Source organism: Anguilla rostrata, chromosome 2, assembly GCF_018555375.3.
Source record: "Anguilla rostrata isolate EN2019 chromosome 2, ASM1855537v3, whole genome shotgun sequence".
Lineage (NCBI taxonomy): Eukaryota > Metazoa > Chordata > Actinopteri > Anguilliformes > Anguillidae > Anguilla > Anguilla rostrata.
In genome coordinates, this window is record NC_057934.1 from 10639805 (window position 1) to 10655289 (window position 15485).

Here is a 15485-nt window from a genome sequence, read left to right on the forward strand (position 1 = left end):
TCCAGATTGCAAATGGCACCTCACCTATTTACTTGACGGTCAGAAGCATTTTCTGAACTCTGCTTTTCGCAAATCTAAAAGTCAACACCTTTTCATATTTGAACTGCTGGGTATACTCGAGCACGGGTGTCAAACATTAACCAAAAAACCAAAAATATTACGCAATTGCAAAAGTATGAGGAAAAGCAAACACAGAATGTCAGAAACAGTGCCAGTAGCAACATACACTCTGTTTTAGGTAATGTTTTCAAAAACAAAATGGAAAAACAGTCTAGAAATTCAATTTTCATCAAAGCCAGCGCTGCCATTTAAAAAGACAGAGGTAGGATTTTACTAATGACAGACACACACAGCCCCTAAGAGGTGTGCTTTCCCACATATGGGAAAGCCTTGTGCTTTCTTAACATCCTCTTAAAAGTTCACCCATGAAAAATATTTATTACATACTAATAGCTCCAGAAGCTTGAAATGAATTTACTGTACTTAAAACTGAGAAAATAAGATGGGGAGGCGAGTGAATCTCATGTAAGCTTCTCATTAAACTACGGTTTTAATGCATTCATGTACATATATACAGTATTTTCACACATGTGCACATACGTGCTAATGTATGAAGGTTATTAAAACGTGTTTAATAAGACTGCTGTTTTAAAGGTTAGATCGATATCTTGAAACAACTGAGTTTGTGTAAAGACGTAAACTTCGAACAATAAAGCAATTCATAAAAGTTGGAAAAGCCTTTTTCTGAGTAGTTCTTCAGACGTTGTGCTTTACTGTGGGCTACTGTGTGGCACCACAAGGTCCAAGTCCACATAGAGAAGCATGTTTCTGTTTCGTTCTCAGTTGAACAAAGCAAGAGGGACTGGTCTGCCCCTATTCTATGAACAACTATTCTAAATCTAAATCGTTGTGAACTATTAAAGTGTACCTCTGTATTCCAGTGAACTACTATTACGCTTCTCTGTATTCTAGAAACAACAATAGTGTACCCCTGAATTCTAGTGTATTACTAGTGTACTTCTGAACTTCAAAGAACTACTACAGAGTACACTTCAGTGTTACAGTGAAATACTATAGGGTACTGCTGAATTCTACCTTTCAAATCGAGTAAGACATATGCAAACTAAACTTTGCCATACAGAAGTCTCTTAAGGCGTAAACTAGTTAGGTGCAATTCAGCGGCTTTTGTCCAATTAGCAGCTGCTTTATTCTGTAGTGAACGTTGACCATAACAAAGATAAAAAAGACATGGACCACATAACAACATAGTAAAAAAGAAAGACCAACTCAGGATTGATCTGATCGACTATTTATCATGGTTAAATTTTACAGTATTAAAGGTTAAATAATGAGCATTCGCGTGGATGTGCTGTCTTAGGAGTAGAAAATACTTTCTGGGTGCAAAAAGATAGAGAGGGATACAATCACATCTAGTATTTACTAAGCGGTTAGGGACTGAAGTCACCATCAACAATCAGCAGAGAAAACGTACCAAATCAAATCAGACATAGGAAATCTGAACTCTGAGGTCTTTAATAAAATGGAAGTAAACTTCAGACAGCACATTGAATCGTAAACACATATTGCAGTGGTTCTGGAAAGCTCCTGTTCCAGGCTTGAGCTTCATCACACACCGGTCACAGAAACATGTCCTCAAAGTATTCGTCAAACTCCTCCTCCCTACAAGACACAAAGAGCCACAACATGAGCAGTGTTTTTCTTTTCATTCAAAGAAAATCACTATGGAAACCAGTAGTGAAGTGGACATAAAACTGGGTTCCCCAAGATGACCGTTCTGTGAAGACGACCGAGCGAGGTCTTCCTCACCTGGACTTCTCCTCAACGCTAGGGGCGGGGCCCTTCCAGTGGTCTGCTTCCGAAGGTCCCTCTGTGTCCTCGTCTGACTCATCCTCACCTGTGGAAGGAGGTCACAGGGACCCCACTAATCAGACCCCCGCAAGACTGCCCTAATGCTCTTTCCATTCTGGTTATGCGCAGCCATGAGTAAGCTAGGAACACCATAGAAATACTTCATGCTGCTCTGAGCTGTCTGTGATCGTTATTTTATGTGTAATTACAACAACCACTACACAAATTTGAATGTAGTTTAACTACCAGCAAACTGCTACAAAATTGAAATTAAACTATTAATTTAACTACATGTAGTTAACTACTCCCCAACACTGGGCATACCAAGGTTTAATGCATTTATTTTATTTAATTTTGCTATTTTAAGGTGATAAAAAAACCAGCCACTTCAAAGAACAGCTTTCCAAGGGCACTGATAAACATCACTGGTCTACATTACAATAGAGCATATCTTGTATGCTTAATGCTATCGGCCACACTGAGATGTCTAAGGTCTCCCAATGAACAGTGACTGTCTGCCTTAGGGAAGATGGGCTGCATGGACACACAAAGGCTTTACGTGTCACCACACGGGCTGTGTGAGGATGAGGAGCGGCGATGGGCCGTCTCCTTCGGCCCGAGTTTCCGCGGAGCGAACGCATACCTCTGTCAGACTCCCCGGAGTCATCTGAATCTCTGGAAGAGGAATGTTCTGTCGGAGAGACAAGACAGGGATCAGCTCCACTTAAAGAGGCACAGGAGGGTCACATGTGAATTGTGTTGTATGACATTATATAACAGACTTCACATTCACACAAATGCATGGAACTGTGCTTACAAAACATCGTGGAGATACGTCTGTGAGCCTGTAATCCATGGAAGTTGGGAACACACATCACTTTCAACTCCTTTTACCTTGTACATTGCAAATTCCCTAAACTTCTCCAAATCCCTAAACGTTCAAAAACAAGACAATTTATCATATTTACAGATCTCCCTTTTACAGTGGGGTGTTGACTTCTGGAAAAGTCTAAAGAGCCTCCTCAGACAGAAATGCAGTGGTGCTGTGCAGGCACGTACAGGCATGTTATTCATGGAATGCCACATCGCTTCCAAGGCAGAAGCCAGCAGCTGGATGAAAAACTATTTTCCAGTTTCAGCCACGCTCTCTCTTCTTACATTAGCTTTTCGTGAGAAGACCCACTGGCTCAGTGAGGTGAACCTGTGAGGTCTGGACTGAGGTTCTGCAGCACGGTACAGGCTGCGGTGCGATACTGAAGGCTACAGGGTGTGATGCTGAAGGCCAGGAGCAGGCCGAGGAGCTGAACGGTCGTCCACCTTTCCTCCTGCGCTTGCTCTTCTTTTGGCAGCTCTCCTTGGCCGGTCCCGACGGCGGCTCGTCCTGGGTCTCATCGGAGCGCTTCCTCTTCTTCGATTTGACTTCCTTCCTCCTGGAAGACAGCGTCAATGTCACGGGAAATGACGGACAGTCGCTAAGCTGCTTAATTCAGGACATTCAAAAGAAAACAAAAACCAAGCGATTAAAATAAAATGCGCTCACTTGTGGTGGTAGTTGAGTTTGTAGGAGCACTCAGGGCAAAGTCCTAGAAGGCACAATCAGCTGGTCATGAAGGTGAACAGTGAAAGCTCAGACCGGCAGTAACGGTGGACACAGCACCAATGTCAAAACAGCACAACTGTGGGAAAACTGACCGATGAACTGACAAAGAAAAGGCCGATGAGGCCTAATTTTCGCTTTTAGAAAAGGACAAAGCTAAAGACAAATACCATGTAACTGCAGGTTCTCATACAGAACCACGCAAGAACACCAAGTCATATTGCCAAATACTGTTGGAAATGTTCTGTAGCAATACATGAAATGCAATTATAAAACTGAAACAAAAAAATTATTCATTCATTTTAATCACTGAAATTACTGACATCAATTTCAAAGTAGTTAAAATGTGCTTAAAACTGATAGAAATTCTCAGAGGAGACCGCACTAATTTGATCTGTGCCACTTACAGTTCCAGCCGCGGGTTAGCAGCGGCGCTAGGCTAGGCGGCGGTGGGGAAGGCGCTTACTGAGCTTGACCAGGGCGTTCCTCTTCTCCCCCAGCTCCACGTAGGCGAAGTTCACCTCCCAGCTCTTCAGGCCTTCCTGCTTCTCACAGCGCTTGTTCCCGCAGGAGAACTGGCCTGTAGGGCAGACGCCGGTAACACAGTGCGGGCTACACCGACGCTCAACACCCCGTAAACACCCCGAGAGTCAGTCTCAGGAAACAATCGCTCTTGTTCTGCCTTATGACTTAGGCTAACGCCCCCCACCCACTGCACCAAACTTTACCCCGTTGGCCTGTAAACTGCTGAATACAGAAGTCCTTGACAACGGCCATAAATTCTACTCATGGGAAGCTGAAGCCATTATGGAGGAGCCGGTCCGGTGGTGATTAAGCAGCGCTGGTGGGAACGGTAATGAGAAAAGAGATGGCCGCTTCTCAGGGCCATTTATGACTCAGTAACCAATAGCCATCGCTCTTAATCCTAATGCACCTATAAAAGAAGAGTACAAGGCAGGGGGAGAGGCACTGTGAGCAGGGTATTTCTGCCAATGAACATCTGACTGGACAACAGACAGACCGAATTTCACGGAAATATACATACACTCATGATCCACACATGAACGCACGCACACACACACACACACAGAGCCCACTCCCGGCGTCCAGCCCATGGCCTATCCGAACCCCCGACAGCCGCTGCCCGTGTCTAACTGATTTCCTCCAGCTGGGGGACATCGGGTCATGAGCAGCGCTCCCCCACCAGGGCTTTCCCTTCCCATCAGGCCATGGGGCAGGACTGCTCCTCACTCTCGCTCACAGGGGGACTCTGCTAAACTCCCCACCTGGCATGTGTGCAAATTTCGTTATCCTTTCTTTTTAACCAGAGAAACTGTAGCCTTTACAAGCAATTTAAACAGACATGTGCACCTTTTCAAGGTCTGACTAACAGAGCTAATTTCAAGGTGAGCAGTGTTTGAAGGGACTGCACATTGAGGACATTTTTTAACAAACACCATGTCTTAGAACACAAATATTGACAAGTGAATAAATTCATTATTTAACAAATTATGCCACTGTACCAGGTTTAGACAGCTCTTACAAACAAAATCTTTCACAACACATGCCTGTAGGACAAAGTACACCCAACACACCTAAAATTAATCTTTCCTGCACAGTTTGTACGGATCATTTATTTGAGAAAAAAATATTTCATGACACTGAATAAATAATTCAGAGCTGACCTATAACAAAGATATCATAAATACAAAGATCATTATTAGTAACTGCATCATTGAACCATAAAACTGAAACTGAAATCAAGCTATCAATCCAATTCAATCTGCTACTTCAGGAAGGGTATTGCACTTAATAAAGTTTTTTGTGCCACACCTGCACTGGAAGACAAGGAAATGATTGATTTTTAAAATAACTGCACTGTACACTATTTGGACTGGCATACTGTCTTGCTCACTAAGTGCTTTCACATCACCAAACAGAAAAGGCAGAAGGAAAAAAAAACTTGACATTAACATCCAATTAGGGTTCCATCTGTTAGGGAAGAAAGCGTGACTGGGCCGTGGATCAGAACCAGGCCGTCGGCTGGGATACCCCCTTCCTCCTACGCCCCACCCCCCCCCCCCCCCCGATGATCCCTACTCCCTGCTGACAATCTTCATCCAGGACACTTAACGGCCCTGCCCCAGCTGTTACTGCAGCCCCATCTTGCCAAACTGCCTTTAGCCGACTGATGCTAAAAGCGTTCCCAACAGATTCAATCAAACTACCGTAACGCCTTTCTCCTGAACTCTGAATGGAAAACCTCATTTCTCACTTCAGTTTAACTGCTTCTGCTTCCTTCTTTGTCATCACGTAAGGCCGCTTAAGATATATTTTTAGTGAGGAAGAACAGTAACAGTGGATAAAAGAGCGATGTCAAAACAGTAAGACTGTGGGGAACAGAACTGTGGGGCCCACAAAAAAGTGGATCAGGTCTAATTTTGACATTTAAAACTTGAAAAAGACCAAGATTCATACGTCATACTGCCAAACACCGTTGGATATATGGCAGCACCTGGCAAATATGCACAAAGGGGTCAAACACATCTGCAACTGAAACAACAACCCTGACCAGTTGACTCAGATAGTAGCCTACACTTCATGGTTCAATACAGGAAAACAGATTTCAGAGTACAGAATCCAATTACATTCTGCCTAACCCCATAGAGAGATCCTGGCCTCAACTAGGGGAAACCAGCCCAAAAAGAAATGATGCAATGATTGGAAAGGCATCAAATGTTTATGAAACAGGACGTTCAGCGCGTCTTAGAAACCTGGGCGTTCCTACTAAATGAGCTTGGAGACTTTCAACAACATTGGGGCTCCTATTTAAGGAGAGAAAAATAACTTGCATAATGTTGACCTGAAAGAACCAGCACAGACTCTACCTCTGCCTGTCGTGCAGAGCTTTGCCACGGCCTATTTTACAGCTGGTTTGCGGAAGGTTAGCAGGTTCACCAAATCCAAGCGTGTCCGCGCAAGCCGGCTGTAAAAACATGCACACGGTTTAACTTTCCACGGCCTTTGAGCGAAACGGGTCCTCCTTGTCAACACACGCTTGGGCCGGGGCCTCTGCCCCGCGTGCAGAACACCACTGACAGGAAGCATGCTCAGGCCCCTTCTGACCGGCAGATATGGTTTCTAGGTGAAAGGGCTCAACCGAGCACCGCTCGAAAGTAAAGGACAAAGCAGAGCAGTGGCTAGCCTGGACTCGTCACGTGGTGTCCATCACCCCTGAGGGACAAGGTGCCGTAGGAACGGTCAGCGGCTGCCCTTGACAGAACCAGGACTGAACCGGCAAAAGTGTAACGGCTATCCGGTTCCGGCAATTACAAATCGGAGTGCGCGGGTGTGGGGTGAGGGTGGGGTCGCCATCGCGGCGTAGGATACGAGCGTCAGGAATCGGTGCTCGTCGAGGGAGTCGAGGGTTCTGGTCTGGACCTTGGCGCGGAGTCCGGAGGGATTTGGCGAGCGACGTCACGAGGAGATCAGGACAGAGAGGGAGCTAAGCCAGGGAACTGAGGCTCAGGAGACGCCAGACCGGCGGCTTAGGCGGGGAGAGCGGGAGGGAGGGCTCTGCGGACGGACGGACGACGGCAGAAGCGTCTCCCAGCCTAAACAGGGGCTCTAAGAGCATTAGGAGGCCCGGTTCACCACAGGACACGCAGTCGCTCGCTGTCGCTCTCCAGCAGCCACCTCACTCAAACCCATGGGAGAAACCATGAGCCCCTTGCACTGTCCCATTCACCCCATATGACTTTTAATGTCCATCGTCCACAGCCACAGTCTATCATTCAATTTAGCCCAATCATATGAAAATAAATCACTGCCATTAACGATAGCATTATTATAATATTTTTTTTAACTTAAATTGAAGCATACTTTATTTATTTTTTTTACTGATTCCCCACCAGATCAAAAAAGTTAGTTAATAATAACATTCCTGTATTCACCATGCAACGGTCCAACACAGCGCTGAGGATACTGTTCCGTCAAATATGGACAAAGATGGACTTAATGAGGCCCATGTTCATCTCATTCTGCTAACGTCGGCCAAAAACCCCACAAATAGGGATCTGAAAGCATGCATTTTCACCTGTTCATGTGAGATAACAGTAATGCCACACTAATGTTTATGTCACACAACCGAAAACTCAGACATCTGTAGCATTTTTATCACAAAAAAAAGGTCATGACATGCAACCCAGACACAACACGAATCAATAAAATCCACTGGTTTCACCAAGGTCTGAAGATAGCAGTATTTTGAAGGAACACTGAGCTCTTTCTGAATCGGCAGACTCAGCCGACTAATCATATTGCACATCTAGGGTTTCACCATCTGTCACTCTGTGCCTTCATTAATGATTGGAAGCCATGGACCTGGACAAGAATGGCTTAATCCAGGATGGCACATTAACACGCTCAACTTTCACATTGCAAAACAAATTACAAGACAAGAATTTTTGGGGGGAAAAAAAGAGCAAGAACAGAGAAAACCGTGACTGAATAAGTATACTTATTTCAACCATTTCCTGTTGAAGACCATTTAAATACTCCACGCAATTCAAACACATAAATATAAACGTTGCTGTTTTTGCTACATTCCTGACAAGGCTAATGGTTCGACTATCTTATAAAGTTATATGACTAGTAACCAGTCAATTGGACAGGATCAAAAAGTCTGCTACCAACTATATCCAAATTCCATGTGACAAGGTTTTGCTGGATTATGAAAAGGCTTCTGATTCTTTACGACAATGAAAGTGATCACTAAAATGAAGTTTGTGATTGAAAGATGGATTATTTAACCTCAGTGTTAATCTGGAATCGAATAGTGTCAAAACTCTAGATTGCCATCTAGTGGCAAGAACAAAAAGAACTGAATTCAAACAAAATAAATGAGATTCATCTTGAAATATATTTCATGCCATGATGCATACTTCACCATTCAAGTCAATAAATAATTTTTCTATAATGATTTTGGAAAATGTAAAGAACCAGAAAAACTACACCCAAAAACACACCATTAAACCAACTGCAGGATTAGAGGTAACCGTCCTTTGAGCCCTCAGTTGCATCCATAAAACAATTCAAGTAACAGTAAGATTCACTAGCCAGCATTTATCTGTTCAGGATGCAGACCACAGTGCTCAGTGTAATTATTTTCTAAGTAATGCAGTAACAGAAATTAGTCAATGCAGTGCAATTAAATTTTACCTTTTCCTGAAACAACTTCATTTTCAACTCGCCATCTGAACCCGAACTGTTGGGAGAAACAGCAATTATTTCAGCAAGTACTGTATGATATTTTCAACAAGTAATAAGCACAGGAATAATCTGGATCAGACAAGAACATTGGAGAACCTTACACAACATATGACATCAGATAAACTTCACATAAAGCTTTGCTAAAGACCTGTGCATGACATAATGCAGACTTGAGATCTTATTAATTCAGGCCGCAAATACTGTTCAATATTGCTAGCCTCTTTGCCATGTGGTGGAGATTCCAGCTTAAAATTAGAAAGGTCATAATAACCTCAGGTGTAAAATTACCTTTGTTATCGAATGAGGTTGGAAAGAACAGCGCCTACCTTATTCTCCTTGTATCTGCTTAGGTCAGCTATGCAGTATTCCTTAAAGAGCTTATCATGGTACTTCTTCGCAAGTTCTTTCTCCCTGGAGAGGAAAATTAAAAAAGAATTTCTCACACCAAGTACTTTTCACACTGGAAAACATGCACATTTCCATGCAGTATTAAAAAAACAGAAACAATCTGTTCTCACAACCCGTATACTGGCTTGGAGTAATGAAACATGCATTATTTAAAGGCAGTATCGGAATACACAAAGACACGTTCCTCTTTGGTTTCAGCAGGGGATTGCTAATTAAATGAACAGGCCTTCAGATTAGTTTAGACAGACTACCAAAGGCAATAAAATCACGCACCGCCCTACTGCTAATGCAGACTGTTTATGTCAATCAACGTAGAGTAGCTTTCAAACTCTTGACAAGCCCTTTTAATGGTCCTAACAGTACAGCCTGCAGTAGGGAAGCACTTGTGCCTACGTTCTGCAATGTTAGCAGTTCTGAGAGATGCAGAGAAAGGTGGAGACAGGAATCAGAGTACATGTTTGAGTTTAATTAAATTTTCTCTGCCACCCGACCCCACACACACATTTTAAAGTATTATAATGTTCTGCCAATGTCCTCCATACCTCCTACATAATGTTTTCAAAATTCAAAAGAAAACAAGACAGGAGAAACTTGTTAATTGGAGGACTTGTGATGGAGAGGGGAGAACTTGGGTTGCTGTTCTATGTTTTAAGGGGTGCATGGGCTAATAGTGGTCAGGTAGGGATCTTTGGGCAGGGACAGGAAATACTGGATAGCAGCGTGGGTTTTTGTGCGCCGTCTGGGAGCTAACTCAAGCTAACCCCTTGAAGGGATTATAGACCCCCAGGGTTTGTTATTTTTTCATCCACGTTTGGATTGAGTCTGACCGCACATGCCACAGTATGTGCAGTCGCACTGAAGGAACCCATGACCCGCAATTTACCATGTCATATCCTCCTCATCTTCATCTCGCCATAGGAACCGATGGTTTTCTTTCACAACATCGAAATCCGTCTTATCCTTGGTCCTAAAACAAAAAGTCCTTTAGTACAGGCTATATATAGTGCTGACATTACATGGACACAGTATATCTCTGAACCTAAAGATCAACTTTTCTGGAGATAAAATACTTCATGATAGGTTTGAAAGGGTGAAACAGAAACATTGAAATGTGAAAATTTAACAAGGCATTGTATTATTCTAACGCAGGTAGGACCATTCTTAATGGATTCTGGCATGCTAACAAACATACACGTAATACAACCTGTCAGAACAAGATTACACTTAGATACTGAAGCAAGTAATACATTTGCTATGGAGTTAGCATTGTTTTTGAAAAGTTATTTTGCTCCAGGCATATTTTAAACCACCTTCTATTTTACCAACTTCAGAGATTTAAAATACCTATTTCTTGAAAAGCAAAACTAAATTTGATATCAAACTACATTTAATGGCAAATAAATAAATCAACTCACGCTGAACGTTTGAAATCCCCCATTTTCCCACCATAATACATTATGTAGTCACTGACAAACTTCTTGTGTCTGTCAAACTGAAAATGATACATCAAGGAGAGGTAGCACAACATGCTGTTACAAAAAATGGTAGCAAATTAACATTGTCTCTCGCACAAAGGCCTATTCTGGAGCCAGGGATCTGGCAACCCGGGTTCAGGAGGGCAGGAGCCCTGCTTTTTGTTCCTGTAAAACTCCTTGTTGCATTAGTGGATCAATTACTGGGCTAAAAAAATGTAGGGGACCACATGCACATGTACTCAGTATTATACAATGTAGAAATATCTAGAAAACTGCAGAATCATTGCACTGCATGAAGAGGCATGCCATCCCCCATCTTGGACAGCTTGGCTCGTTTTGGATCAGTGCAGGGCTCAATCAGTACTGATGCCCTACCTTTGTACCGCATGCATTGGCTGATATAGCTAAACCGCTAGCACAAGCTGAAACAAGCTGGAGAGGGGGTTGCAGGCTATGAACAGAACTTCTCAGAGCTGAACTAAACTGCTGTCAACAAGTTACATCCGCACCAGCAGTAATGGCCAGGCAGCACATACGATCGCGTTCACAGCTCACTGCGTTTTCTGGTTCGTACGTGTCAATGCACATGCATTTTTAATGAAAACAGTACTTTCATTGGTAGTGATGGTGATGTGAACTCATTAATATGCAGCATACATACTGCCCAGGTTGCATGTTAGTAACGGCAGCATGAATTATTACAGGGATGGCGATTAGCAATCCAATGGAGGGCTGGCTTCTGCAGTCTAGGTTTTCTTTCTGCCTCAGAGCTTTTTCACTGAACTAAGAATTATAATGAGAAGCGTTTTCTTGGTGGTCCTTGTGTAAATCAGTTTCTAATTAAAGGCAACGCTAAAATCTGCAATTCTCTGAAATACATTTAAGCATAGCTTTATTTAAGCACTGTCCAACCAAGACACAGTTTCATGGAGATAAAGACATGGAACTTACATCCCACCCACCACCCACTCACAGGTACACACACACTCACACAGACACCAACACAGACGCGCGCGCACACATCCACACACACAGCCAAACAAAAAACAGTAAACCATCCGCATGAGAAACTTCTGACATTTGAAAGATTGAGCATGATACATCCAATCTTTTTTTCACTGGAAGGATACAGCATTCATTGAAATCAAGTGATGCCGTCTGTTTCTGGCTTCTTCCCTATTAATAAAAAAAGATACGTTATATATACCTATTAATAAAAAAAAGATGTTGCATATATATGTATATTATCATACTCCATTGCTACTGCCTTTTGCAATCTTGACAGAGGAAACTCACACCTGTCCCACTCCTGTGCAGCGACATTCTTATGGGCCACCTTAGAATGTCTTCCTTTCTGGAAGGGCTTCTGCAGCAGCAGGTCATCTGAATGTTTCCTGAGTCAACAAAAGAAAAGAAAGTTAAGCAAAAACTAAGAGTTACATGCGAGTACTACTGTGCAAAACTATGAACACATTAAGGTGTTAGATCAAAAATGTGTGATTAGAATGTTCTGAACTGAAGATACTAATACTGATGTAGCAATCACTACTGGTAATTGAAAGCAATGGAGTTCTAGAACACTGACTTAGAATTCTGAAATAAACACTCCAAAAAAATTTTCTTCAAAGGCTTAATTGTCCAACATGGCTCAAGGGTGGAATATTGTGGCAAACATAAAAATGCAGCATTACAATATCCTGCATAGTCAGCCGAATTCATGTTTTCACAGTAGTGGGCAGCAATGGAGGGCAGTGGTGGAGGAACTGATTGAGCTTGTGCACTTCAGCAAGACATTTAACCTGAATTCCATCAATAAATATCCAACTATATAAATGGACAATGTGCAAAAACATAAGCCGTATAGGTCGCCTTGGATGTGAAAAAAAAATCATGCAATGTAGTAATGTTATGATGCAAACAGCAATATAATGTACTTCAGGAAAATTTGTGAAAGTGATGATCGGGTTTCCTGTCAGAAAACACATTTGGATAAACGGTTAGGTCATAAATAAGAGTAATTTCTACTTTGGATAGTGAGATTCCCCGGACAGGGTGAATAAGAACACATATTAATCTAGGGCTTCCAGTTACTCTACAGGACTCTCTGGGCACCATGGGGAGTTCAGAGCAGATCCAATCACAAAGAGTGATATCTGCTAGTACATCTCCCTGCAGAGAGCCTCTGATAACATCATACAGCGCACAATCTGAGCAAGCTTAAACATTAAACCTCAAACCTTACCTTAAACACACTCTTTTTATTCAATCTTCCAACAGGCATTCTAAAAACAAACCAATTTTACCAGACCAGAATATTTTCCAATTAATGAGACTTCCAGTGCCTGTTTGAGTAACAAGCCAATTTAAGGATTTGAGTCATTTGCATCACTTACACAACGTTTCTAACTGACATTGTGATGTCTGAAATAACATTGCAATAATATAACAACAAAAAAAAAGATAAATGGTTGGTTAAATGACGCTATCAAAGTCAATAGGATGGTTCAACATGCCCTGTCGTTTGGTAAGTACCTCTTCTCTTTTTGGCGAGACTCTCCACCTGGGCCCTCGTCATCGCTGAAGTCAGAGTCGTACCCCCCGCCCCCATGCACCTGGAAGAAATTTGTATGTGTCAGATCATTCGTCTTGGAGGAAAAAACACTAAGGTGTACACTTCAGGAATGAACTGCACAGAAGTTTGTGCCACACAAGCACTAACAATGGACCAATGTATCACTATGAGCACTGCCACTGGAGGAGAACTGTACATTGTATATAATTTGTTAAGGTGTAGCCTATCATATTGCTCACATTGTTCAGAACCACATGACTATTCAGAATAAGAACATTTTCATCTCTGTCCTCAGGAATTTTACCACTAATTTCAATTTAGCTGGGAAAAAAAAACATAATCAGAGAACTCGAGTGAGGAAACACGTATAAAAAGTGCTGTTACTCTGTCTTATGTATCATCTTGTATGTATTAAATATGCATTTTTAAAATGACGTAACAGAAATAAGGGAGTGCTTAGTCATCTGCACATAGGTGACTCCCTGAGTGCTCAGCTTTTAAAATGCCTGCATCAGCATCCTGCTGGAAATGCAATACATCTTCCAGGTTACAGTCAAGCTAGCATTACATAATGTGAAGGTCACCATGACTAAGGTTGGTCAAGGCTGAAGAACATCTATACTCTAAAGCCACTCTCAATAATCACGGCTATAGATCATGGTAAATAATACCAGCAACAACAATAATTACTATATTACTATTACTAATAATCAGTTTTTGAAGCGTTCAAAATGATGGTGCAAGAGACAAACGTCTCAAAAGACACACAGACGAGATGCTCAAAATTGGCTTTTTTTACGTCAGTCTGGCGTCATATTTATTTTGACGGCGGTGATAAAAAAAGAATAAACAGCGACAGCAAGAATCACGATGATGATTTAAAGATTATATATTTGTTTTAAATCTCTACACAGCTGAATATGTAGTGGTATATACATACGGATGAAAAAGCACATCATTAAATATTGTAAGCTACTGTCGTTTGCTCACATTACACAGTAGCTACTTCACATCTTACTGCATGTAGGCTACTTTACTGAATGTTACCCCACTCCCTCTGGCGGTAAAAGACTCCACAATTTAAGGATGCTAACATTGCATCAGTAGCCTATATGCACTTGTAACGCGAGGGCTTAAAAGATACAATGTCCAATATAATAGAACGCAATCCGAAACTCTTGATAACAATTCACTAAGACAATATCTTCAGCAGACCTGCTTAGCTAGCAGTGACTGTTTATCAAGCATCCCAAACCACAGTCACGGGTCTACAATGTTTAGGTAACTAGATTTACTGAACACTCATTTTAATTCTGTACGGCAAAATATTGCACCTTTAAACTTTGCTTATTGTGAATTAACAGTAATATATTGATATAATTATTTACAAGCGGTGGGTAGCATTAGCTACGTTCTGCTCCCCATCTCCTTCACCGAGCATAGTTCGGAAGCTGCCAAACGTTAGCGTTAGTCACAGCTTGCAACTAGCTTGTGATCAACCATACAAATGCAATAGCATGCGTTGCAGCTCATAATACTTTCAGAAATATTTCTGTAACACGAAAAACTACCGGCCGTTAGATACCTACCTTGACTAGATTCAGTCCACTATCCTCCATGCTCTGTTCGTTGTTTTCATATTAGACAGCCGCGCGTTTTGATGTCGTCAGAGGCGACAAAAAAGGGTGTAATTGCAAGTGTGCGAGCGCAACGTGCACGGATTTATTTGTGCTTGGCTGGTGTCATGGTGAATAAAACTGCTTATTGAAAAAGAGTACTTGCATCCACAACTATCTGTAAACATAGCTAATAGCCACAGTACCTGAGTTCCTAATTTGCGTTTATAATAAATCTAGTCAAATACAGTGGCAAAGCAATGCCTTTTTTCTTTGATAAACGCAAGGGTTACATGTGGACAGCCGATACAGTTTGTGTAAAAATATATTAAGGCGTTTTTATAGCTTACTTTGAAATAGCCTATATGAAAGTTTATTGACCATTAATTGTATAATAGCCACACCTCTCAAGCAAAATGCGTGAACAAGACCCAGACAAAAGCTGACATTGCACAGATTCCTCTTGCCAAAATGGAACAACAGGTCATTTATTCTGTAAAGTAACTGAACTGGCCTTTAAAAGAGAGAAAAAGGGTGGGTAGTGGGGGCGTTATCCAGACTTTCCAGTGAGACAAAACTTTACTGTTTTACAGATTTTAATGGGATAAATCCCCATAGAACACAACAAAGAGGAACCATTAACAATTTTAATTCTGTGGGGGTAGTTAAAATGCGCA

The 15485-nt window shown here is 41.9% G+C and overlaps 1 protein-coding gene across 1 annotated transcript; it reads right to left on the reverse strand.

The window, feature by feature from the left end:
- Positions 1-1517: 1517 nt before the first annotated feature.
- fra10ac1 (FRA10A associated CGG repeat 1) lies at positions 1518-14910 on the reverse strand. The gene is made up of 14 exons (XM_064319362.1): positions 14782-14910; positions 13153-13232; positions 11919-12014; positions 11751-11796; positions 10561-10637; positions 10029-10112; positions 9064-9148; positions 8687-8732; positions 3933-4046; positions 3410-3452; positions 3187-3299; positions 2513-2560; positions 1828-1915; positions 1518-1680 (listed from the first exon to the last, which is right to left on the reverse strand). Exons 1-14 carry the CDS (start codon positions 14809-14811, stop codon positions 1638-1640), a joined length of 993 nt encoding a protein of 330 aa, XP_064175432.1. The 5' UTR covers positions 14812-14910; the 3' UTR covers positions 1518-1637.
- Between the last annotated feature and the right edge of the window lie 575 nt (positions 14911-15485).

Bases quoted from the DNA above. Each gene is read 5' to 3' on its own strand.
- fra10ac1 (XM_064319362.1), bottom strand. From the start codon at position 14,811: ATGGAGGATAGTGGACTGAATCTAGTCAAG. The intron at 1,916-2,512 runs GTATGCGTTCGC...CTCCTTCCACAG, and splicing joins CTCCGGGGAGTCTGACAGAG to GTGAGGATGAGTCAGACGAG. The intron at 1,681-1,827 runs GTGAGGAAGACC...TGTGTCTTGTAG, and splicing joins AGCGTTGAGGAGAAGTCCAG to GGAGGAGGAGTTTGACGAAT.